The sequence below is a fragment of the Taudactylus pleione genome, unplaced genomic scaffold (genome assembly GCF_031769625.1).
Source record: "Taudactylus pleione unplaced genomic scaffold, aTauple2 ptg000003l, whole genome shotgun sequence".
Lineage (NCBI taxonomy): Eukaryota > Metazoa > Chordata > Amphibia > Anura > Myobatrachidae > Taudactylus > Taudactylus pleione.
Genome location: NW_028284406.1, coordinates 3,124,637 through 3,152,241, shown reverse-complemented (window position 1 = coordinate 3,152,241; position 27,605 = coordinate 3,124,637). Strand labels below are relative to the sequence as shown.

General features: G+C 47.0%; 1 protein-coding gene across 1 annotated transcript in view; it reads left to right on the top strand.

Annotated features, from left to right (window-relative positions):
• Nucleotides 1-27,605, top strand: part of COL27A1 (collagen type XXVII alpha 1 chain) — a 291,443-nt gene that overhangs the window by 2,152 nt on the left and 261,686 nt on the right. The window contains exons 2-3 of the mRNA XM_088465795.1: nt 23,620-23,690; nt 25,701-27,049. Coding sequence (XP_088321921.1) covers nt 23,620-23,690; nt 25,701-27,049 — 1,420 coding nt within the window. The remainder of the gene's footprint in view (nt 1-23,619; nt 23,691-25,700; nt 27,050-27,605) is intronic.

Sequence of the window (27,605 nt, the reverse complement as noted above, 5' to 3'; positions counted from 1 at the left end):
GTATATTCCTGCAGAGCCACGCAATGTAAACACAATGCGGAAAGCACAGTCAATTTCAGTAGGGTCAGTACTGTGTCAAGCAATTTGGGAAAGCTATTAAATTCCAATATCTGTTCCAAAGAACTAGCCCTCTAACTGGAAAAGGCTGTTTTCTTTGCATGCGCAGGTAACAACAATAAAATGAAACTAAAAGATGAAATAGACTATCAACACGGGCTGTACTTGCCCATAAATACACGCATGCTATTTGGAACGTTGGCAAAATAAATGACGTGTGTATAACTTAAAGCTGGAACAGTTAAACCTTAAATTATACCATAGGCTGTGCTCCAGGGGGTCCGTCTTAGCCCAACAGACATGACTGCGGTGGGTAAGCTTCAGCCATTTAACACTTTTTTTTTTTTTCCCCCGGATGACAGTGGAATCCCTATAGTGTATGTCAGGAACGGGACCTGCCAATGTCAGGGATAGCGTGTATAACAGATAGCAGGCAGGGATGGAATATGTATGATGAAAGTCCTGCTCTATATTACACAGATAACGCTGCTTGGACCAGGGCTCAGTAGTTCCAACTAGTCTCCCTTGTACACACAAGCACAATAACATTGGCACGTGGTGCAGCTAAGGCGCGCACCACAATTTTATATTTATAGTAACTAGGTCAGTTTGTGGGTGAGTTTGTTTAGGTAGAGTATATGGGGGACATGGGGGTGACCTGGCATCACTGCACGAGACCCTAGTGGTGCCTCCTGACCGTTACCAGCCGTCCAGCTTGGGAGTGGAGCTATGGAAACTGGGAACATCTCGCTGCACAGAGGGTAATTAGCAGATGCCCTGCAGGGGTGACACAGGATCTCCAGATTGCACACCTAGACTGGAGGGGATCCCAAATTATGAAGTGTGCCGGACAAACACCCTTGTCCATACCTGCCCTAATGTTTCACTGCCACAGGGGGGGAAGGATTAACCCTTCAGTCACGCAGGTTCCCAAACATTTCCATCCGGAAGAGCTTGCATCCTCGGAGCAGCACGCCCCTGTGTTTAGCAGGCAGCCTCGGGCAGCCAGTGACTGTACATCTTCTGCAAACTAGCGGTGAGTACTGGGACTTGTAGTTCCACAATCCCCCCTGGCTTACTGGGCATGCTTACACTTGGAATTTAAAGCAAAGGGGTACCATGGGTTGCCTTCCACCTGTGCAAGAAATGGATGGCAATTCTCATAACCCATCGGAGGGGGAATTCTATCATTCCCATCAGTTATCTGATCCACAGTAACCTGATTTACTAGCGGCAGGTTGCATTCATATTTATTGTTCCTTGAAAGGACACGCAGTGCTGGCTGTACGGAAACCACTGTTGGTTGAGCATGTAGCTTTGTGTTGTCATTGCCATACACCGGGATATCCCAAGCTGCTGAGCATGATGACTACTCCCATCTTGCAGGTTAAAAAAGGATCTGAAATCTGTACTGTATTCTTCAACCTATGCAGGGAGCTGGTTCCATTAGATGTGACTGTGCATGGCTCCTGGTTAGCGCTTTGCATAACATGTAAATGTCATGTACTGGAGAGGGATGGTATGCCCCTACGATCTTCTTTCAAGATATTAATCTAGCTCCTGCCTTGTGCTTGGGTTTATTCCTTTGTATTTCAGGCAGTGTTTTGACTTTTGACTGGGGACTAATCATTCTTTATTTTGTCACTTAGCTGCTTGAGGATGTATGGAATGTGTTTTCTGGCTCATGCAGTAACTCGTCCTAATCTGGTACAGACCCATGCAGCGCTATGTGCTGGCATTGGGTTATCGTCCTCATCACGAGCAATGTAATGAGGGGTCATCTATCATAGGCAGGCATCTTGCCCGATGGTGCATCTTGGTAGCCCATTTTCCATGTTTCTATGCACTCCTGCAAATAGTTCTACGATGTCACTGACCTCCGCCAATTTGTGCCGATCGCCTATGCCCTTGTCCTGGAACATTTGTGTGTCCTGAAAGCACCCATGTGCCGCATCACAGCTCGTCTAAGCACTGTTGTGTTGGCGCCATCCAAACCAAACTGACCTCATAACTGAACGTTTGCTTGACCTTCAATTTATTAACATAGGAGTTATCCTCTATTGGACACAACCCACATTTATACAGCGGGGGCTGGGTATATGCGGTGTATCTTCACCTTATCAGTCATACTGCCGCTCCCCATACCATGCATAGAGTATCTCCTGCCCAGCCATGCCAACAGTGCCCTCCTCTACCATATTGTCCAACATGAAGCTCTAGTCCGCCGCTTCCCCTGGAATTGCCACCAGAGGGCGGCCTGGAGAGGAGCAGTTATAGCGTGTTCACAAGACTGCGCTGATTAATTTGATATGCGACACTGTGTGAGACCAAATCCGTATTGGAAGCCGACCCGACCTTGGCATGAAAAAAAGCAGCGGACGCTGCACCGTAGCGCTTTATATCCAGACTCACACAGATATACAAGTGTCGCACATCAAATGAATCAGTGCAGTATCGTTTGCGACTAAAACTCAGTTTCTGGCAAAAAAGACACTCGGAACAAGCAGAGTGAGACGGGACCTGGTGCGCCGAACAGGGCTGATTGGCGTGACCGCAGCAATAGTGTATGAGGACACATCTGTATGCCTTAGTGCACTGTGCACACTTTCATCTATGTTGTATAACACGGTGCAATGAGGGATGGTCCTCTGTAACTATAGCCACCAGGGACGTGCAGTCAGGTCCTGCCCCTGAGATTTGATAACAAAATTATTAGAATAATGCAAAGAAGATATTTATAACTTAGAAACATCTTCTTTTGTTTATTGTAATCATTTTCGAAGTTATCACTCACCAGCTTTTGTGGAGCTCCCTGGTGCTGCAGGAAGACGAGAGATGAGGCAGCAACAGCTCAGCCTCTCTTCTCTGTAGACAGGCACTGCTTTCAGAGTTGGGGGAGGGGCCACACCATGGGCAGTAAGATGCACAGACATAGAGCTTATAGAGGCATGCATTTGAGTATGGGGGGGGCGTGCCTTGAGCACTGATGGACACCTTGGATATGTCGTGTGACCAGGAAGTGCACTGCAGTGTTTAGAGATCGGAGCTCAAGCCAGCAGCAGCAGCAGCAAGAGAAGACACAGTGATGCAGGTAGAAAAATCAATGGACACTGAAGCTTAGTGTAGTGAGAGGAGAGTTACAGTGAGTAGGGGGTGAGACAGGCTCCCAGCACTCAGACCCATCTCCATGTGTGCCTCCCCAGCCACTGACCTCACCGCAACCAATAAAATACCAGCTTTCAGGTTAGTACTGATAGTGGCTGTGGGGTATCCGGATGGTAGATAGACAGTAACTAGATAGACAGTCAATAGATAGACACCAGATGGTGAATAAGTCAACAGGGTTATAAAGTCAACAGGGTTAAAAGGTCAACATACAAATAGTCGACACAAAAAAGGTCAAAAAAGGTTTTTCCTAATTTTTAGGGTTAGGCACTAGGGGCAGGGTTAGGATTAGGGTTAAAAAAAAAAAGTGTAGACCATTTGCTGGTCAATCTTTTAACCCTGTCAACCTTGTGTCCCTGTCGACCTATTGCCTGATGTCTATCTATTAACTATCTAGGTACTGTATATCTGTAAATCCACATCCAAGCTGTGGGCAGGATTTGGCGAAAGTGGCGATTTTACAGTGATTTTTATCCTCTGGAAATGTTGTTGAAAGTGTGTTTTGCCATTATGTGGTCTGAACTGAGTAATGTTTCTTGTCTGTATTCTACTACTATTAATAAAGAGAATGTAATAGAAAAAAACCCACCTTTTTAAAACCCGCTTTAAAATGGCGTAAAAAGTTGGATGCTCTGCAAATTCAGAGGCTATTCCATTTCTCCCAATATCTTAGCTCTCATTGGTTACCCTACCTGCCCTCTCAGCTGAAGTTTACCAAGCCCCCATCGTGTTCATAGCATTACTGTTTATACATCTGATTTGTACTATGAAATGCCTATTTTGCTTTTATTAGCCCATCACAAAACAAAAAACTATCCACGGCATAGCTGATAAATGCATGGCGTGATATAAATGTGCGTTATAAAGTCTTTTTTTTTTTTTTTTAATAGGTGGACATAAGTTTATTTTAAGTTTTTTTTTTTTTTTTTTTTTTTTTGTGGAAAGAAATTAAAATAAACTTCTATTTCCTCCTTTCTCATAATTAAGCCATGTTAAGTAGTGATAGGACCTTCCTACTAAACTTCAAATAACCCCTGTATTATATCCCCCGCCCTCCCCAATAATCTTACAGTACTATACTTAGCAGGATCCCTGCACCCACATATAACTAGGGGTATGGTATGATTGACAAAATGCGACACCAGTATGCCGAAGAGCGCAGATCCCGACAGAGGTAAGTAAGCTATCTACCCTCCCATCTCCCCCCACCTAACCCTAACTCTCCTTTAGGGGTGCCTAACCCTAAACCCCCCCCCCCTCCCCCCTAGTGCCTAAATCTAACCTTCCCTCCCCGCACCCTAAACCTAATCCTCCCGGGGGATGCCTAACACTAACCTCCCCTCGGGGGTGCCTAACTGTAACCCCTCCTTACCCTAGCCTGACCCTAACCCTCCCCCCCGCGACTGTCTGCTCGCGATGCCCGGCTTACCTTCGTTCAATATGCCGGGCGTTGGATTTCGGCAGGTGAATAATGATAGGCGTCGGGATTGCACAGTCAGGAAGCCGGCGATCGGCATTTCGACCGTCGGCTTCTTGACTACCTTCCGTAAGTAGGATCCCTGATGATCACCTATTGCTACCTGTTGCCGGACAAACACCTGCGCAGGTTTCCATTAGAGGCCGCGCCGGTTCTCTCCTACTACAGAGAGGCCCAGACGGCGACTGGACCCATCTGACTGCAGCAAGTTAGAATAATATGGGAAATGATTATAACGCTTGCAAATTAATTGATAGAAATACTGTTTTCTGTCACTGTTCAAGTCATGGTACACTTTTTGGGGGGTGGAGGATGTATTAAGCCTTGTAAAGACTGGACAGGTGGAGACGTTGTCCATAGCAACCAATCAACTTCTAGCTAGCATCTATCAAGTACTATTCTATAAAATGTTAGGTAGAAGCTGATTGGTCACTGTGGAGAAACGTCTCCTCTTGCCCACTTCTCCGCTCTCTTTAGACGTCTTGATACATCTCCCCCTTTGTTCTGTGTTCTTTCACTTGTCTGTTGAATATCTTGAAACTCTATCCACCTTTAAGCATGTATTTAGACGCTTTCACCAATAGATGGCGCTAACTGGGACGGAATGGTATAAATGAAAACCACAGCTAAATGATTAGGAATCACTGTTTGCACCCTGAGACAGTTCTCTAATCCAGCCTTAGGCTACAGTATGTATAGACGGCAGTGAGACCGGTGTGTGTGTGTGTGGAATGCCTTCTCTGTGGTAGCAGCCCGGTGTTTACATCTCTCCCCATCCCGCAGTGTCTCCACACACGTCTTGTAGTGACCGTGTGCTATATATGGCAGAGCGGACAGACACAACAAACCTCTGCTTCCTACCGAGCGCTGCCCAGGGGCTGGTACACATGGGGCCGGAGTGACACCGAGATGACACTAGGGTTCAAACTGCCAGCGTTCCCACTTCAAAGGCCAGCGTGTTTGCCTTTAGTCCTCTCCTCCCTTTTCACCATTGCTGTGTAAAATTTGACACCATTCCCCAGCTACGTTCTCTTCCCCCCCCCCCCCCCCCCTTCCGGCATATTTTCATGAATGAGTGTGTAGGCGTGCGGGTAGAATTGCGCGCTGCATCTGTACGCTTACCGCGTGAACTATTTCATACATGACACCGGGACCTGCTTCCCCCGGCTGCCGACTTATTCTCTATTTGTGGTCACCTGGGGCTAATAAATGCCTTGATGTTATCTAATCTATCTGTATCTCACCGATCCCTCTTTCATTCCTTGTCTTACGCTGGCGTTACCTGTGCCCTGCAGACATCTATTCCCGGGTGTATCTCTCCGATCATCACTGTATCTGTCTGTCTGTCTTTTATAGTCCTCCGCTCCCAATTAATGTAGTGAATTATGATCTAAAAACCTTTATTAGAATTGTTAGATTGACCAAATTGTCTCTCTGGCTCTCGAGGGATCCAATATAGTGACATCGACAAGCTTACGGTACTTTGTGTTTTTGTTTTTTACCTTTTTTGGTAGCGGGCTATTCCATAGAAAGTGAAAACCAAACTGACAAATTAGCAAAATCTCTGCTTTTTCAAGGTAAATTTGGTCTAAATAACATCTGTGATTCCTATGTGGCAGCACCTAGTATTTCTGTAAATGCTGATCCTGAAGCTAGCTGCTGTTGGAAACGGGATCTAGTGAACAGACCGGCGGACGCAATGCCGCCCATCTAAATCCCGACTGGACCTGACCGACAAGGGATTTAAGATAGGCGTCGAAATGCCGACACCTATCTTAATCCTGGCGCCGGAAGATCGACCCCCGCCATCCCGATTGTCTGCTGACGAGTAAGTATAACAGACCGGGGATGGGGGGGGGGTTTAGCTTTAGGGACCCCTGGGGGAATTTAGGATTAGGCACCCCCTGGGGAAGGGCGGGGTTAGGGTTAGGCACTAAGGGGGGAGGATAGGGTCAGGCAGCCCCCCGGGAGGGTTAGGTTTAGGGTGTGGGGAGGGGGGGTTAGGTTAAGGCACCCCTGGGGGAAGGTTAGAGTTAGGGTTAGGCACCCCTAAAGGAGGGTTGGAGAAGGGAGGGTTAGGGTACTTACCAACGCCCGTCGGGATCACTCACTGTCGGACTCTCACTGTCGGGATTTGAACCGGTGGTGGCTGAGCCGCCAGTATTCCAATCCCATTCCGTTGGAAACAAATGCATGTAAATAGTATTTCAAGAGGAAGTTTAAAAAGTTTGTTATGACTCAATAATAATATAAATTTTTGTACACCTACTTTACTACATATACCACTAATGAATATAAAATAATTAACTGAGGGCCTGATTCATTACGGATCGCAACTGCGATTACGCACGCAGTCTCACTGCGAAGGTATGCTAATCTCCACGATCGCAATGCAGTCTTAGCAAAACGTAATGACTCCTTACTCACATCCGTAATACTTAGCAAGTCTGTGAAAGCATCGGTAACATCGAGTAACATCGGAGCCTCACGCGCACTTGTACAATGTCAGACCACTCTCAGAAAGTGCTAAGCTGATCGCACGCTGTTGTAGCTCGAGCTGCTTATGGCATAGCAGTGGCTAATTTATGCACTCCCCCTGCGTTTCGCCAAATCCGTCACCACCCACAAACGGCACTTCCTGTAAATCATTCTGCCATGGGTCTGCGTGGTCGCTGCGATCACAGTCCCGATCACCGTGGCCGGTTCGCGTACTGCCATACATGCACAGAGCGCAACAATCGTCCGTCTGCGTTTCGCCAACCACCTGTAAGTTGATATTTATTGATGTGAAGTATTTAAAATGCAAAAACAAGATTTGGTGTAATCAAGTTCATTAGACGTAATGAGGATTACTGTTGCTCCAATTTACACCAATACTGCATGGCACAGGGCATTGCTTAAATGGAACAGCGTTGCGTCTTTATTGCAGACCTGGCTACTTGGAACTTCTATTAAAGGCTGCCATTTTCCCAGGGCCCCATACACTTCTGAGAGGGCCACATCTGACCTTGAAGCTCTAAATAAAACAACGTGGTTGAGAAAAGTCTGAGGGACCCGATGGATTAATATCCAGCTGGACGGCTCTGTATAAATGTCTCAATCTACCCATTAGATGCTCTTTGCTGCAGGGTCTGAGTGGTTAGTACTGGTAACTAATACCCCTTTCAGACATCCCGAGATTCCCGGGAATTTGGCCTGCCTCAGCCAAATTCCCGGGAAGCCAAGTCTGTCTGAAAGGTACCTACCCGGGAACACGTTCCCTGGTAGCTGCCCCTGCAATCGACCAGGGTTTTTCCCGGGACTTAAGTCCCGGGAAATTACCCTGCCTCTGTCTGAATGGTGCTACCCGGGAATTTACTACTCCCGGGCAGCAACAAGCAGCTTTGACATGTAGCTGACAGCGCAGAGCGTCCTATAGGACGCTCAGCGTTGCTGCTCTGAGTTGGCAGCGCAGAGCGTCCTATAGGACGCTCAGCGCTGCTGCTTTGAGCCGACAGCGCAGAGCGTCCTATAGGACGCTCAGCGCTGCTGCTCTGAGTTGGCAGCGCAGAGCGTCCTATAGGACGCTCTGCGCTGCTGCTTTGAGCCGACAGCGCAGACCGTCCTATAGGGACGCTCAGCACTGCTGCTCTGAGTTGGCAACGCAGAGCGTCCTATAGGACGCTCAGCGCTGCCGCTCACCACCCGTCCACACTCCCGCTGGACCACCACTACTGCCCCTATTGCGAGGGGCAATGCGCAGCGGCTCTAGCGCAGCGCCATCAACCTGGCTCCAAGAGTGGGCCTCCCCTGTCACTGCAGCCCGGGGACCCATTACAGAATGGCAGTACTGGCTCCAGCCTGGCTAGTCCCCCGCTCTCCCCTCGCACATCTCGGGGGACATGTCCGGATTAGGCTGTGGCGCTGACGTGTCAGAGAAGGAAGTGAGAGGTGGGGAATACATCCAGTGTGTATAAAACAGAAATACCCGGCTTGTGTCTGAAAGGGGTCTACCCGGGAATTTTCCCAGGTAGACTATGTAGTGTGAAAGGGGGGTCTCCACCAAATACCCGGGATTTTACACAGGGGAAATTCCTGGGTCTGAGCAGGAAATTTCCCGGGTCGTATGTCTGAAAGGGGTATAAGAATGTCTCTTAGGGGTATGTCTGAAAGGGGTATAAGCCTGACTACCAGATTCCCTGTAGCAGCTGTCACCACCCGGTCCATCGGCTGTAAATCCTATTTTTGGCCTCACATCACGGTCGCCCCCTGTTCCTCTCCTGGCTTTTAGGTCACGGAAATATTGAAAAGTTTGCTTGAGAAAGACTTTTGTTTATTCTGACGCGGCAGAGACATAATGCGACTGTTGTAAGGCTGTGCGGTGCATTCTTAAAGGTGCAGCACAGTCTCTCATCCCAGAATAGGTCAGCGGAGGAAGCCGATAGGTACAATAACTCGGCTGTTTGGCCGTTACCGGCTCGTATTGCAGCCTTCCTAAAACTCCATCTCAAATTCAGCCAAAACCTGCGGCACGCATGGAAGGTTTCACAGGAATCCACTGGTCTTGTCCCGTGTGCTCTATCTATTCTGTTCATTTTCTGTATGAGAGAGCTGTGTCTAGCAACTGGGCTGTAGGGTCAATTTGTGGGAACAAGATGTAAAGATACCATTGGCCAGTATAGAAGTGACGCCCAAAAATGAAGATGGCAGTAGTTGTTTGAAGGGAATCTGTATGATTTGCGTCCGGCAGTTGGAATCCCGACAGCGGCTGCCCGACATTGGTGAAAATCCTGATCGTCCCTAAGGTAAGTATTCACTAACTTAATTCCCTCCCCTAACCCTCCTTAGGGGTGCCTAACCCTAACCTTCCCCCCCTAGTGCCTTACCCTAATCCCCCCTCTGCCTAATCCTAACCCCACCTTCCCCACCGCCTAAACCTAAATCCCCTGGGGGGGTGGTCTAACCCTAAGTCCCCCCCGGGGGTGCTTAACCCTAGCCCTCCCTTCCCCTAGCCTAACCCAAACCTCCCGGGGGTGCATAACCCTAAGTTCCGCCCCGGGAGCCCTAAACCTAACACTCCCAATAAATGCGCAATCCAATTAGAAATGCCAATTTGCGTTACCCGCGGCGAGGCTGTGTGAATTTTGTACAGATGGCTAACTGGGAGAAGAGCATGAAAAGTGGGGAAACCTTCCTGGATCCCAAAAAGATGTACAACTGAGGTAGCAGGACCTTCTAGACGGCTGTTAGTGGCCATAAGGAAAGTACTGGAGGTTTTTGAGCACTGTTTAATAATGGTTAAAAATATTATAGGAAGCAAGTTTAAAAAAAAAAAATTTAAGTTTTTGCAGCATTTTGAGGGTTCAGGGAATGCTTGCACAGTGATTTTGCTGTGTTTTTCAGCAAGTTTGGAAAAAAATCAGAATAAACACTTTTACTTCTCAAGTTCGAAACCCTCTCTCACATCAATGCAACACCTCACGTAGCTGTCCCACATCATTTACACCTCCACATACCTGTCCTACATCATTTACACCTCCACATACCTGTCCTACATCATTTACACTTCCACATACCTGTCCTACATCATTTACACTTCCACATACCTGTCCTACATCATTTACACCTCCACATACCTGTCCTACATCATTTACACCTCCCAATACCTGTCCTACATCATTTACACCTCCCAATACCTGTCCTACATCATTTACACCTCCACCTACCTGTCCTACATCATTTACACCTCCACCTACCTGTCCTACATCATTTACACCTCCACCTACCTGTCCTACATCATTTACACCTCCACCTACCTGTCCTACATCATTTACACCTCCACCTACCTGTCCTACATCATTTACACCTCCACCTACCTGTCCCACATCATTTACACCTCCACATACCTGTCCTACATCATTTACACCTCCACCTACCTGTCCTACATCATTTACACCTCCACATACCTGTCCCACATCATTTACACCTCCACATACCTGTCCTACATCATTTACACCTCCACCTACCTGTCCTACATCATGTACACCTCCACGTACCTGTCCCACATCATTTACACCTCCACCTACCTGCCCCACATCATTTACACCTCCACCTACCTGTCCTACATCATTTACACCCCCACATACCTGTCCCACATCATTTACACCCCCACATACCTGTCCCACATCATTTACACCCCCACATACCTGTCCCACATCATTTACACCCCCACATACCTGTCCCACATAATTTACACCTCCACATACCTGTCCCACATTTACACCTCCACCTACCTGTCCTACATCATTTACACCTCCACATACCTTTCCTACATCATTACACCTCCACATACCTGTCCCCACATCATTTGCGTACGCACTTGACGATTTGAACTTTTTGTCATTCCGATCCGTCGGAATCGGGCAAATCGTTCAAAATATCGCCTAACGTGTATCCTGCTTTTAGTTCATTTTAAAGTGTATATTTCGATCTTAATAAGCCCTGAAAGCAATATTTAAATAAATAAGTTGCGCTACACCTATGTAATGTTTTTTTTTCCCCCAATCTTTTTCTACCCAAGATTTTATAATATTCCTTTGAATGTAAGTGAAGCAATTTTTAATTATTTTTTAATCTCTCTTTTTCGCTACGGGGCCTCATCACAATTCCACAATTTGACGCAGTATACTGTATGCTACTTATCTCAGGACAAAGACATGACTGCGGTGAATAAAACGTTTAGGTTTTTTTCCGTAATCGCAGCTTCCTTAAATGATTCCGTTCATTTGACGAGTTATTAGCATCAAATAAAAAATAAATAAATCTGCGTCCGCACAGTGATCTAGAGCAAATTGAATCATCAAGTTAACGGGGACTTCAATGCACCTTGTAAAATAGGCCCCTTATTTGTATTCACACCTCCAGGATAAATGTGGCCTACGTTAGCTCGCTGTCATCGCGGCACATTCTTATGCTACCTGTAAATCTCCCGGGGGTAGAAGATGAGGGTGAGTGTTGAACTGTTGTTATTCTGACAAACTGCTGCTCCCTACGAGAGTATCGCATCACCGATTATTTCCATACTGTGCTCCAGTGTTTCCATATATATTGTCTATAGACCCAGCCAGCGTCTCGCTTTGTTTGATCGGTTACACATTCAAATTGACGCGTGTATTTTCCAAGGGCTCCCCTGCTCCAAACTCCCACGCAAACTGCCTTCTCCGTTGGGAGCAATCGCGTTGGGCTGTTGTGTCTGAGGCCTTGTGTTCCCACATACAATGATGACAAGCTTTCGTTCTACAAAGAAGAACGAGACCCCAGGGCCCGTCCGGTTCCTCCGAACTGGGATTAATCACATGGGAAGGCCCTTGTACAGCTCACCAGATGAAAAGGGACTAAAAAGGAGCTGTTTATGCTTTACCTTAATGTGGAAACAACACTCGGATAAAATGTAAATCACAAAGCACTTTGTGCTGATTCTTGGCAGATGACACTCGGACCGGAATGAACTAATTGAGCCCGAGTCCTGGATGCCTGTCTGCTGTTTATAATGAACCACTTCTGGGGGCACAGGCCCTGATCCAGAGACGGAGCAACGCAACCTAGTGCTAACCGACTCCAGTCGTCATCAATCTCGCTCTGAATCTGGGCGTTTTTTTTTTTCGTGCGGCCTTCTGGCCGCTCGCATAGCTGTGGGTGACCACCCACAGCTATTGCAAGCGGCCAGGATGATGGTCACGATGGTCAAGACCATCGCGACCATCGGGCTTGCGACGAGACCCTTGTGGTAGGGTCTCGTGGCCGCAAGCCACATAGAGCTTCTGGCTCTAATAGAGCCGGAAGCTCTCTCACTGACATCACTGGTGATTTCTGTGCGCCGCCCCCAAACGGCAGGCGTTCGCTTTGGAACGCCTCCGTTTGTGAAGCCACCCCCCCCCCCGCCACATCTACAAAACGGGGCGAGCTGTCGATCAACATCGACTGCAGCCCCTTTTGTAGTGAGCCACGGAGCGAGAGATTTTCTCTCTCCCTCCGGGGCTTGCGCACGCAGAGAGCGGTCGCTGCGCGTGCTCAGAGCACGCCATCGACTCGCTCGCAAGCGCTCAAGCGCTTGCGAGTGGGTCTGAATCAGGCCCACAGTGTGTTGGGAGCTGCGGAGTGAATTTATCCCGGGAAGGGATCCTGCAGGTTTCCCACGAGTCGGTTGAGCACCCCTGTAGTTAGTCAGCCAAAAGAATATGAGTAAATCAGTCTGATCTCCTGTGTCCATTTAACCTTTCATGGTCCAGATGAGTGTTACTTCCTTCCTACTCGTGTGACTGGCGTCCGGTTATTGTGTGGCTGCGTTAGCAACTGTGCCCAAGCAATTTATCTCTATGTCAACCGATGTGTAAATACATAACGAGGAGACCTTTTAAAGTCTGTACTAGTCGAGACAGAGTGGTCTGTACCCAAGGTATCAGTTTTAAGGGGGGGTCTTCACCCCCAGTGCTTTTTTGGTATCCAATATATTTTACAATAAGGACAGCGCAGTGACATAGTGGTTAGTTTGCTGCCTCACAGTACTGTTGTCTTGGGTTTGATTCCCACCAAGGTCCTGTCTGTGTGGAGTTTGCATGTACCCCATGTTTGCGTGGGTTACCTCTGGGTGTTCCCGTTTCCTCCCGCAATCCTAAAACATACTGGTATGTGGTATGTAGGTCAGTTAGCGGGGTTAGCATTAGGTTTTGAGGGGGAGAGATTAGGGTTAGGCATCCTTAGGGGGGAGGGTTAGGGTCAGGCACCATTGGGGAGGGGTTAGGTTTAGGCTTTAAGGGGGGAGGGTTAGGGTTAGGCACGAAGGGGTGGAGACTTAGGTTTAGGAACTAACGGAGAGGGTTAGGCTTAGGGTGCGGGGTGTGGAGGGTACAAAGTGTACACAGAACCTTGCGGTATCCAGTCATTAGGTCCACAATGAAAAAGTACACAATGTTTTGGTAGACAATACAAGTTAGAAAGGGTCTGAAGGTCAACACACTAAAGGGCGACTGATAAGAAGGTTGACAGGTCAGAAGGTCGACGATGTCATTAGGTCGACACCGAAATGATCGACACATTTTATTTTTTTTAAGGTTAGGCACTTACTCCGACGGTTAGTTAGGCACCAGGAGGGAGGGTTAGGGTTAGAGTTAGGCACTTACCGGAGGGTTAGGGTTAGGCACTTACCCCGACAGTTAGGGTTAGACACCAGGTGGGAGGGTTAGGGTTTGGCACTAGAAGAGACGGTTAGAGTTAGGCACCAAGAGGCAGGGTTAGGGTTTGGCACTAGAAGAGCCGGTTAGAGTTCGGCACCAGGAGGGAGGGTTAGGGTTTGGCACTAGAAGAGACGGTTAGGCACTTACCCCGACAGTTAGGGTTTGGCACTAGAAGAGACGGTTAGGCACTTACCCCGACAGTTAGGGTTTGGCACTAGAAGAGACGGTTAGGCACTTACCCCGACAGTTAGGGTTAGGCACTAGAAGAGACGATTAGAGTTAGGCACCAAGAGGCAGGGTTAGGGTTTGGCACTAGAAGAGACGGTTAGGGTTAGGCACTAGGAGGGAGGGTTAGGGTTTGGCACTAGAAGAGACGGTTAGGCACTTACCTTGACAGTTAGGGTTTGGCAGTAGAAGAGACGGTTAGAGTTAGGCACCAGGAGGGAGGGTTAGGGTTTGGCACTAGAAGAGACGGTTAGGCACTTACCCTGACAGTTAGGGTTTGGCACTAGAAGAGACGGTTAGAGTTAGGCACCAGGAGGGAGGGTTAGGGTTTGGCACTAGAAGAGACGGTTAGGCACTTACCCTGACAGTTAGGGTTTGGCACTAGAAGAGACGGTTAGAGTTAGGCACCAGGAGGGAGGGTTAGGGTTTGGCACTAGAAGAGACGGTTAGGCACTTACCCTGACAGTTAGGGTTTGGCACTAGAAGAGACTGTTAGAGTTAGGCACCAGGAGGCAGGGTTAGGGTTTGGCACTAGAAGAGACGGTTAGGCACTAGAAGAGACGGTTAGAGTTAGGCACCAGGAGGGAGGGTTAGGGTTTGGCACTAGAAGAGACGGTTAGGCACTTACCCTGACTGTTAGGGTTTGGCACTAGAAGAGACGGTTAGAGTTAGGCGCCAGTAGGGAGGGTTAGGGTTTGGCACTAGAAGAGACGGTTAGGCACTTACCCCGACAGTTAGGGTTAGGCACCAGGAGGGACAAATAATCCACTGCGCAGTGTGAGGTCTCGTAGCGTGCGTGGCAATTTGAGTAAGGTCAGGGATTGTGCAACTGTGCGTATGGGTCCGATGGTACTCTATTGTACCGATGGTTTCGATATTCTGCTAAGTATTACGGATGTGAGTAAGGGGAAGTGGGCTTAGTAGAGTTTACCATCTCTACATAGACACATACAGATACCCGCTTTGGGGCCAATTAACTATTCGTATGTCTTTTAGACCATATCTCGCACAGGGGCCTATTTACGAAGCCCTTCACACCTATCAATACGGAAGCAGCAATTTATTTAAGAAAAGTGGCTAATTACCAATGTCTCCCTCACATCTCCTGCATTTCTCTCACAAATCCCAGCATCCCGCTGCCTCCATACAATGTAAATAGACTCGGAAAAAACTATTCTGGTTACCTAGCCTAGGAACGTTCATATTCGGGGCTGCTCTATATATGTTTAATAAACTGACCCCTGAGAGGGTACTGTAGTATGTCAGCCATTTGGTGAGCTATTTCATGTAAGATGTATAGCTTTGTGAAACCAGAATTGTGCTTGACAAAATACATCAGACGTGTTCACCCTTTTGCTTAAACCTGACACCTGTTTCATATTTCCATTTGGGAACGGCTGGGATTCCTTTGCTGACAGATGTCACAGTGACTTAGCCAAATGTAGCACAGCTACGCTGCTTCAGTGTCTGGCTTACCTGTACAGGCTCTGTGATGCCAAGTGAACATATTTACAACATAATTCAAAGTAACAGCGAGAATGTAACTTTTTGTCACTATTGTTCTATATCCGTTATGTAGAAGTCTGTAGAGCTTTGCGGATAATACTCTTTGTAATCACTGCAGTCTACTCCCTAACAAATCCACCGTCTCATACATCTAACTGCATTGTATTGTGCATTCCACTCCACCGTTTACGGATACAGAGGCTAATTCAGCATTGCACGCAAGTTTTCCGGGGGCGGCGAGGCCAGGAGCTGCGTCCACAAACTAAGTTTCCTGGCCTCGCAAGCCGGCCAGCCTAAGTAAGCTGAGACTTATCAGCCAGCTGGCGGGCCGGCACCGTCCTTTATCGCATTTAAGGTGCGAGGGCGGGGGTCGACCAATGTTCCCGGAAACGTCCGATGGTCGCGATGGTTGTCCCAGCCTGCGACCTCGTTCGCAGTGCCGGAATCGCAAATTCAGCGGGTGTCGTACACCTCCGGCTGTATTTGCATATTAGCAAGGATGAAATTGCAAAGCTGCCTGCATGCAGCGTTGCCATTCCGTTCCAAGCTGAATTACCCCCACTGTCCGGCATCTTCAAGGGCTGTTGGAAAAAGCCATTCGGTAACCTCAGACAATTAATACCCTTCATTAGTCACTGAGCGGGCATCTCCGAGCCGGATTAAGTTTTTCCACTCTCTTGTTATGCTCCGACAAAGTGAGTGTTTTCAATGTTTTGGCACTTGGTGCAGTGCCAGGAACGTGCATCCCTGAGAAATGACAGCATGCTCCGTGCCGCTGCCCTCTGTTCTCACATCTAGGGAATCTCTCTGTTACTCTTGCTGGATGAATATGCTGCCAAAATCTGCACGGTCTCCCAATATTCTTCTAGAAAGGAACAACCGTGATCTCTGTCGTGTACCGGCTGCTACTGGTCCCTGTATTGGATCCACGGACGCACACCTGACACAAACTGAAAACGACATGGAAGACTAAAGCTGGGTACACACTATTTATCGTACAATGTATCGCTCCGACGCGGATCAGAACGATATATTGTTCACATCGTATAGTGCGTGCGCCCGATCCGTCCTTCGCTGCCGTCGTTCGTTGAATCGGCCTGTCTGCTGTGCTGCACATTAGATGGGACGATTCCATGGCCGACATGATGTTATGGAACAGCATGTGATGGTATATTGCGCCATCGTATGCAGGATCGTGTAGTATGTACAGCGATGTAATGTATCGCTACATCGCATGACTGGAGGAGCATATAGTGTGCTCCCAGCTTAATACTGCGCCCACTCTGGAATGTATATATTTGCTGCTATATGCATTTTAGTAGGTCACGCAATCTCTCGCTTACTTAATGGGAGCTTTAATTCATCGCAATGGTCGGGGAAGGTGTTTTTGCGTCCAGTAGTATCACTAGTTTTCCCTTTCAGAAGATGTTGGGCCACCATATTCTACCGTGATGTGCAGACACGAACATCGCAGAGAATTGAACCCCTCCCCTTAAAGATAGTCTCACTCGCTTGTCAGTTTTCTGTGGCTTCTATTGGGGGGCGTATATCGTCCAAGTACCGTAGTGCCGACAATTAAAGTTTTCCCTAAAATCTCTATGGGGTGCGAGGGAAAATATGCGATGCCGACAGGAAACTGTGTCGGTCCCGTACGGCACATAGCATCAATGGGCGGTATTCAATTAGTTTCGCATCCGCGATAAAGTTTCGCATGCCGCACTTTTCCCCTACATCGCGTATTTTAGCCGGGGAAACTTATCGTGCGCGCCCCTTCTATTCGCCGTATTCAATTCCAAAAGACGCAAGAACGGCGAGACGCGAAGTCAAAACAGGTGAAAAGTGGCGTCAGAATCCGGGAAATCAGCCTGAACCCCCCAATAAGCTGCAGAAACATTGGGGATCAATGTAGTAGTGCCCGATTAGCCCTAATAAAACAGTTTGGGGTACTTAAGTCTTCACAATTGCCACTAATTAGCGTCTTTGCACAAGTGGTGAAGAATGGCATAAAGCAGTATTTTTTGGTGAAAATAAGTAGTCCTGTCAAATTTGTGGTACCTGAAATTGGGTGCAAGCATCTTTTAATGCAAGGGGCTTCAACCTTGGCCCTCCAGCTGCTAATGGGAACTACACATCCCAGCATGCACTGCCATAGTTTTAGCATGCTGTTATATCAAAAAGGTGGCAGTGCATGCTGGGATGTGTAGTTCCATAGCAGCTGGATGGCCAAGGTTGAAGACCCCTGTTTTAATGTCTCTAAAGTGAACATTTACAAAAAGTGAAATTCCTCCCCCCAAAATGCACCTGCATTCTCCAAAACACTTGACCCCTTCTTAGAGCCCCCCCAGAACCTTATTTCGGTAGTTTGCGAACTTGTCCCACCACTTTGCACTTTTTCGCCCCCAAACTCAAAGTACTTTTTTGGGGTGTTCAGTTTTTTCAGGAAATTTTTGTGACTCTGTTGTCCTTTGAGGGGTTGTCCCAAGAGATCTGAGTGGTTTCCCCACCTTTGCACCCCAAAACAAAAATGTTGCACTTTTTTTCTCCACCTATTCAGAGGCAAATCTTTTTCACGTATTACTTTGCATTGAATTTCCGCGTAGGCGAAAAGCGGATGGAATTGAATACAGAGATAAGTTTTCGACAGGCTAAAAGGCGCAATCGGCGATACTTTTTCGCGGATCCCGGCTTTTCGTTGCTATTTGAATACGGGCCAATGTCGGGAACTCAGTTCTTCTGTAAGCAATATATAGGGGGGAGGTGCAGCAAATTTTCTAACGAGGACAAGTGGAGAAGTTACCCAGAGCAACCAATCTGCTTATACAATAATTTTATAGAATGTACCTGACAAATGATAGCTACAATCTGATTGGTTGATATAGGCAACCTGTCCTCTTTAGGTGTGACCCATCTCCCCCTATAGGGCTCAATCCTATTAGCCGCGAAAGTGATGAGTTGTAGAACACCGCAACTTGTCCCCCTCAATCCCCAATCTCACCATGGGTTCGCAACTTTTTGTACGCAGCCCTATGGGAATCGGTATGAAATACCGCCGGCTGCATGGCCGGCGGTTTGATTCCCGGCAGCGGCAGCCCGACAGATGAACAGATCCCGGCAGCGGCAGCCCGACAGCGCTGGAAATCCCGATTGTCCTCAGGTAAGTAATAACTAACCTAACCCTCCTTAGGGGTGCCTAACCCTAACCTCCCCCCCAAGTGCCTAACCCTGTCCCCCCCCCGGGTGCGCTAAACCTAACCCTCCTCCCCCCGTGGCTGTCCGCTCCCGGCGCCTGTCTCCCGACGTCGGGAAAATGACAGGCGTCTAGATATAGACGCATGTCATTTAACCCACGCCGAGATAAAGCCGTCGGGAAGCCGGCTGTCGGGATCACGTCAGACGGTTTCCCGATTGCATCCCAGCCTTATGGGGTTGCAAACAAAAATCCACAAGTCTGGAGGTACCGTAAGTGCGGCTTACAGCCACACTTACCTGCGCCGCAATGGAACTCATGTCTAATAGGAATGAGCGATAGTCTTTTTTTAAATTTAATGGCCTCTTGTATTATGTTGAATTACTTTAGCATGCAATATAATTATTATTATTATCCTTTATTTATATTGTGCCACAAGGGTTCCGCAGCGCCTTACACATAATAACGTTTTTTCTTGTGTTCTCAATAGTTTAACAGTACAAACAATGCAGGACAAGACCATGGTTTACAAACATTGCTGTATAACACTTCGCATAAGCAGCAGGGCGTCAGCAACCAAGTGTTAGGTGATGTTGTGGGGAGTTAGCAGTAAATGACAGTATAAGTAAGGCAAGGAGAAGCACGTGAGGGACGAGGGCCCTGCTCGTGAGAGCTTACATGCTAAAGGGGAGGGGCAGACAAACGGGTGACACAGATGGGGCAGATAGTGAGGAAGGAGCATGGAGCAGTGGGTTAGGATGAGAGCTGGAAAGCTTTGAGGAAGAAGTGCATCTTGAGAGACCATTTGAAGATTAGGAGTCAGGAAACAAAATTATCAAGGATCGGGTGTACACACTATACGATGTTGTGTCAAAAATATAGATCGTACGATACATCATTTAGCGTATACCCAACTTAGGGGCAGCACGGGTCCGAAGACAGCCCTATCCAGATCATTATAGAGCCAGAAACCCTTCTGTAATATAGTAAAATTCCAACGTTACACAAGCGCCGACTTCAGTGCTGAAAATGGCTCAGTTGGTGGGGACGTTTCCGACTTACTGCCTACATTGGAACAAGAATTGGCCGGTTGGCTTGGTTACACCAAACATGATTGATATAACCAACAAGTCGGAATTTCCCGCTTTTTTCCCCCAGCATTTTCACACCAACGGACAATTATCGCTCACAGCCTTCCAGCGTAAGGTAGATATTCATCCAAAACCAGTATTGTATATCCCAGCTGTATTGATGGTAAAATTATATAGTATACATTTTGAGTATTAATAAATATACTATGCAAGAAGCAAGAGAGCGACTGTTTGTGACTGAGAGAGTTAACTCCATTTTATATGGCATAAGTGCCTCCTTCTTGTAATCAGCAAATCTATTCATTTCATATTACGTATACGATTTGGGGACCTTTGCTGGTCTGACAGCTGTGTTCTAACCTGAGGTTATATTGTCATATTCAGTACCAACATATAATGGAAATGCTTATGTATGATACGATTATAGATTTTTAATGTAAACAATTCACTTGTATAGTTTGATTTACTATATGTTTTTATTTATATTTAAATGGGTGACTGCAAATGTCTGGCAGCGCTGTATGTTGGTGACAGAGATGATTGGTGCAGGCAGCACTGGGTGTTGATGATAGCGCTGGGAGCTGGAGAGAGAGATGACTATTGCAGGCAGCGCTGGGTGTTGATGATAGCGCTGGTGACAGGTGATTATTGCAGACAGCGCTGAATGTTGTTGATAGCGCTGGGATCTGCTAATAGATGAATGTTGCAGGCAGCGCTGGGTGTTGGTGGCAGCGCTGGGAGATGGAGACAGATGAATGTTGCAGGCAGCGCTGGGTGTTGGTGGCAGAGGTGGGAGATGGAGACAGATGAATGTTGCAGGCAGCCCTCGGTGTTGGTGACAGCCCTGGGAGCTGGTGACAGGTGATTATTGCAGGCAGCGCTGTGAGCTGGTAACAGAGAGGAGTGTTGCAGGCAGCGCTGGATGTTGTTGTTAGCGCTGGGAGTTGGTGACAGAGGTGACTATTGCAGGCAGCACTGGGTGATGGTGACTATTGCAGGCAGCACTGGGTGATGGTGACGGTGCTGGGAGTTGGTGACAGAAGTGACTATTGCAGGCAGCACTGGGTGATGGTGACGGTGCTGGGAGTTGGTGACAGAGGTGACTATTGCAGGCAGTGCTAGGTGGTGTTAGCGCTGGGTGATGGTGACTGATGAGTGTTGCAGGCAGCGCTGGGTGATGGTGTTAGCGCTGGGAGCTGGTGACGCTATGCAACAGGTATGACAACCCTGTTAGAGGTGCGAAATACATTTGTAACTGTATATGTTCTCATTCTTCTGAATAAGCAGGGCCACCCAAAGCGCGATGTCTCCTCCCTGAGCCTCTCGGTGATGTCATCCTTCTGCTGCTGCAGTTGTTTCAATTCAGCTTTTTTCTGTTTGATTTCAGCTTTTAGGTCTTTTTTACGCTGCTTTATCGCTTGTACTCTGTCCTCAGCCGTTTCCATGGTCTCCTCCTGCTTGTACTCGCTCTTTGTAACCAGGCTGCCATTGGCGATGTTGCTGTGGTCTTACCCAGGTCACCTATGGGTTCTCCTAAGTCAGCACTGTCACTTGGCTGCCTCTCATGGTGGGTCCATATCGATGCATACTCCATCTGCATTCTCTGCCATCCTTTATAGTGGTTCCTATGATGGTAAATTGTGCCACCAAACATGGAGATTTCAGCTCTATCATCCTCTGTGGTCACCATTAAATACTTCTCTTCATCTGCCGGATGGGTCAGCTGTCTAAGACGGTATTGGTAATCTATACCTAGATGTTCTTCGCCATATTGGGCCTTAAACTCTGCGATCACTCCATTATTGGCAGGTTGTTGTTCCTCCATCTCTGCATCCTGCAATTCAATTTGCTGTTCTTCCGCTCTATGGTAATCAGCAGACTCGTCAGTGGCGTCGCTATCTGAGCCATACATCTCACCATAAGCTTCTCCTTCCTGCTGATGCTCAGTATGGAGTTCAGAATGTCCTTCTTCTTCCACACTTTCCATTATAATTTCCTCTAAAAATCTGTCTTGAGAGGAATCAATTTTAATATAATTAGAACTTGATATGATCAAGAACCAAGAAAATGCTGCTTACTGTAAAGTGAGCCCGCGGCAAGACGGGGGTCTCGCAGTGGTCAGTGCTCTAGTTCAGTCCTGTAACAAACGCCATTATGACATAATACTGACAACTTGTCCCTGTTTGTGTTTTTGTTAATAAAGTTTATATTGTTGTAAAAATAAAAAAAGACAAATATTGTAACAATTAAACCTCTTATTTTTGTCTATATGAATAACTACTGAGCGAGTACAACTACCGACTCTCATATATAGTTTAATAACTTCTGCATTATGGAAATTGCTGCAACTGCTTGATCAAAAATCTGCTACTGTAGACATAGAAATATTACAGAAGGAAGTTTAGTCCGCTCTAACAGTGAAAGCCTAATGGTGCGTACACACTAATGCTCCCTGAGCGATATCGTCTAGTGTGTCCCTAGCAGGGTGTGCTCAGTGTCGTTCATGACATTGAGCACACCCGCTGAACGATATCATTAACGATATCGTTCAGCGCCGGGCTCTCTCCCCCATTCCATAACATGCAGCAACCTGACGACATCGTCAGGTTGGCCTGCCTGTTAACCCGATGAACGATGATGACGAACGACCCGCGGGAACGCGCGTCGTCCTTATCGTTCATCGTTTTTGTGATAAAAGTGGACGATAAAGTGGACGACTGAACGATAACGATATCGTTCGGTTGTCCACTTTAATCGCCCAGTGTGTACGCACCGTGAGATCACCATGTGAACTAGTCGCACACATTGCCAACTGTCATTTTTCAAACACAGCCTGTGAAATGACAGTTGGGAGCTGATTGGCTGGCACCTTGTCACTTTTCACTCTGTCTCCTAACACTGCTTAGTAACTAGACTCCTATATCCAGTAAGAAGTAGTCCCGTGAGGCTACGTTCCTATTGGCTGTCTGTACCCGAAGGCGTTCCTAGCATGAATGTCTCATCTGAGCTTCTGCCACCATCTGGGAATTTGAAGGACGACCACTTCACACGTTGTGCGGCCGACATTGAGAGCCTCACGATTGCACACATGGAAAAAATTCCCTCAATCAGCTTAATAGGAGCTAATAGAATAAACCCCAATTTGAACTGAATGGTTTAAATACCACGCTCGCATTGTAACAATGGCCAGTGTTCTGGGAACGTGGGTATGTTTTGTCATCATTTTTCCAGGGTGGCCTTTGTGAGCGCGGTGATGTCGCTGTAAGCAGCTGCCTCAATAGAATGGACGCCTCAGTCTCTGTGACCTTTCTAGTGGTAGCGACTCAGAGTCACCGTTATGGGTCCGGAGTGACTCTCATTGCCGTGACCTCACCACTTATGTACTCCCGGATTCCAAAATGAGTTTTAAGGGAAGGGCACATCCACACTGCAGCAGCCAAAATCAATTGTAACATTCTTCTACGGGGTTAATCGTCCATGTAACCCACCAATGCCCTTACCAGCCTCCACAATTCGATTAGTGCAGAGACAGCGATATTATGGGCAGTTTATTGTAGGGTTCTTTAATAATTGTCATATTCTCCAGGCCTGGCTTCCTGTAATGTGACATAATGATTTATTTGTATATACATTTTTTTGCTGCTATGTTATTTTTCCTACTTATGTTGAACTTAAGATATTTTTTCCCTTCTCTTTTAGGAGATCGCTCTTTGTTTGGATTATTTTATGTATTACCTGTTGCCTGGATATTTCTCAGGGAACAGCTGAAGGTAAAATATTATTATTATTATTTTTTATTTTTTATTTTTTTTTATTATTATTGTTGTTTTTATTTAGTATTACGATTATATTTTGTTTAACTGTACAGTATCTGTATAGCAGAGTATAAGACATCAGTCACTAACTGCCACATGAATCAAAGTGGACAAATTAAATGAGGGAACTTTAAACACCATATTCATGTGACCATAGAAGGCCCCATCTCCAGATTATTGGGAAGAAGATAGGATACAGAGAATACATGCTTAGAGGAGATACGAATGAAGAACTGCACTGAGTAGACTAGACAGTGAGAACAAGAGATGGGTAGAGACCTAGAACCACTGTGCTTACTATTACCTGTACTATAAACCTCAAGGCGGACATTTACATTAGTCTTTCCAGTGCAGTCCAATCTCTCAGGATCTGTCCCTGCCTCGTAGAAGAGCTCTATGGGCCTGATACAGAGACGGACACTAATGCAAAACCCAACTGCATACTCTCACGGATCGCAGACGCTAAAATATGCCAATGTCTTCCGAAGCACAGCCGAGCATAGGGGCGCCCACAGCTTTGCGAATGGATCCTCTGTGCCGGTGTAATCGCAAACCATTCGCTGCGCATGCGCAGTGCGGCGGACATGCATGCAAAATGGCAATCGCTCGAACTGTAAAAGTCGCCATTGCGTCCATCTCTGAATTCGGCCCTATGTGTATAGTGGCGTAAAACTCTGTAAAGGCTTTCGGTGCAGGAGTGCAAGGTTCAGCTCATCACCCCCTTCATTATTTCTCACGTACAAATATCTAAAAAAAAAAAAAAGCTCCATTTAGCCTAATATATGGCTTATAATAATTCTGAGTGTGACAAATAGACATCTGCCCAGGTGCATTAGTCTGTCTGGTTTTGCCTTAAATCAAATTGCTGCTTTTAAATCTAACAGAATTTCGCAGACAGCACCCACAAATCGCAAGTGATAGCATTTGGGACATGATCTTGATGTGTGCGAGTTTTCATTAATTACGTGGAGTGTATAGGAAATTTACTTTTTTTGACGAAATTGGTGCATATTCTGCACCAAACTGTTGCAGAATATGCTACTTTCTTCAAGCGCCAACAAGCAGGGAAGATTACCGTAACCAGTACATGTAAAGCTTCATAACACTACATGAAGATATTGTCAAAACAAAGATTCTGGGAGAGCATACGCTATAACAACAAAGAGGAACTGCAACAAGGACAACTTAAGACACAGCACCACCTACTGTCCGTCCTGTACAGCTTCTCCAGCAGTACTCAGCCTACAACTGTTGCTGTACTCCAACAAAAACAAGAAATTTTAAAGCATAGGATGGGGCACGGTTTCGCCTCTTTTGTACTTTAACAGGACCATCACAACAACAACTCTTCTCTATGATGTGTCCTATCTTTCTCCAGAGCTAAAACAATTGTAGTCTTAGAGGGGTGGCTGGAATCCGATCTTAATTTGTCGCTCTGGCCTCTGGTGGAGACTTCTTACTGGTATCCCATTTATCTAAAATAATCCGAGGTCCTGAAAAGAGAGGTGGATAAATCCCCCGTTCTCTAAACGTCTACGTTAGGTTTGCAAAACAGAATGATTATTGAGGTCTCCGAGACCTCTTTTTAATTTAGCCTTCTAGTGGTGTAGTATTTATGACGGCAGGGCTTATCTTACCCATATTCTGTCCACATTAAACGATTTATGTCCATGTTCTGGCTTGCACTGATTTTTATCATCTTCATCCTCAAGATGCATCCAGACCACAGTTTATAGAGAAACGGAAAGATGAGGATCTGCTTGGGGCTTTTAATACCCTTGAACTGGTTCTTGTTAAGGGACAGAAACGACTGCAGCTGCTTGTCCGTCTTTCCATAAGATGCACTGTAGGAATGTGGGGCTGTTTGTCATCCTGGTCACTGAGAATCCACTATACTGTCCTTATTTGTCACGTTAGCTCTGAATGTTCGGCCTGTAACCTATTTCTGCTTTTCGTCTTTTTCAGATGTGGACGTTCTTCAGAAGTTGGGCCTCATGGGAAGCAAGCCATCCAGCCGCCCGGTTCCCGAAGGGGTCATACCATTCAAGTCGGGAGTCATTTTGACGCAGCGAGCGCACATCGAAGCTCCGATTCACGCCGTCATACCGCCAAGCTTAGGAACCAATCTCACCCTGGTGCTGAGCCTCTGCTCTCACCGCATTAACAATGCCTTTTTATTTGCTGTCCGAAGCAAAAAGAAAAAACTCGAGCTCGGGTTGCAGTTCATCCCGGGTAAAATTATAGTGTACGCAGGCCTCAAGCAGTCTGTATATTTTGATTACAATGTCCACGATGGCCAGTGGCACAATATGGCTGTTGATATTCAAGGCCAAAAGGTGACTCTATATACTTCTTGTGGGAAGCAGAGAGTTAACGCCAGTCTGCATGTAACGAAAGGCGACACATTGGATTCCGATGGGGTGTTCACGCTGGGGAAGCTGAACCAGCAGACTATACAATTTGAAGGTGCTATATGCCAGTTTGATATTTATCCACCCGCCAAGGCAGCTCATAATTACTGTAAATATCTCAAGAAGCAGTGCAGGCAAGCCGATACTTACCGGCCGAATCTGCCGCCTCTGAATCCACCTACACCACAAGAAGCCAGTTTGCCTTTGGGCACCCAGATGGCCTTTAAATCCCTAGCTAAAATCACCGCCAGTTCTCCTCCAACGCAGAAACTAATCAAAACAAACTTGACGACCGCAGCCAAAGTTAAGGCTTCTCCCGCGAAGTTAACTACGAAAGCACCTGCCTCACTGCCCGTAACGTCTCCATCCACTCACCGGACCGACACACAGCTCTCGCCGAGTGTCGCGACCAGGACTTCCACCGCGGCCCTCAGGATATCTCCAGCGGTTACTACTTCACCGGATACACCTCTGCTCTCCGTCACTAAACACGGTGCACCGCCGCCCGACCAGAACAGAACAAGGGACAAGAGGCTCCAGCCGCTGGAAAAGGTCACCAAGAAAATAGTCTACCAAAAAACAACCACCAGGCCTCCAGCAACATTTGCCACCTCTAAGCAGGTTAGAAAGATCACCGTTAGTCCGAGGAGTACAAATACCACCTCCCCAAAGCAAGCATTGGAGAAAAGAACTGGTGCTCCTACCGCAAAGCATCACACTAACCTGGACCTGAAGCTTTACCCAACCACCACCTCAGTGTTTTACACAAAACCAGGATCCGGGCCCTTTCACACGTCCACGTTTACCAGTATGCCAGCAACTTATGATTACCTTTGGCTCGACCCAACTGCATTTCCGGATTTGATCGGACCCCCTGGGGCTAAAGGGGATGGAGGTGCCCCAGTAAGTGTCACTTTTATTTTTCTAATGTTTGTAAAGGCAGATCGGTTTGCAATAACTGCAGTATTGCAGTATTGCCGGTGTTATGACTTCAGCTGGTTCACAGAGGAGGCAATTTGATTGGTTGCTAGCTATAGGACTATGAATACTCAATGTTTCAGTCTTCCCCTGATGATTGCGTTAAATGATACAATCTCTTTAGCGGTGTACCTTTCTGTTCTTTATTTCACAGTACAGATGTGTCCTGATACATCTAGCCTCAATACACCACGCAACGCGACTTGCCTGGCTAGAGCGAGCCGCCAGGTCCCGCGCTACTCTGCTAGCGCCGGGCGTCTTTTTTTTTTTTCCTGAAAATATGTTTGTCGCAATGCGAGTAGGATGTACCAGTAGGCTGTGCTGATTAATTTGATATGTCACCCTTGGTATATCTGTGTACACCCGAGTCTGTATATGGAACACAATGGAACTTGGAATGAAAAAAAAGTTGCGTCCACTACATTGTAGCACTATGTATATAGATTAAGAGACTCCGTCGCACACAGAAGTGTCGCGTATC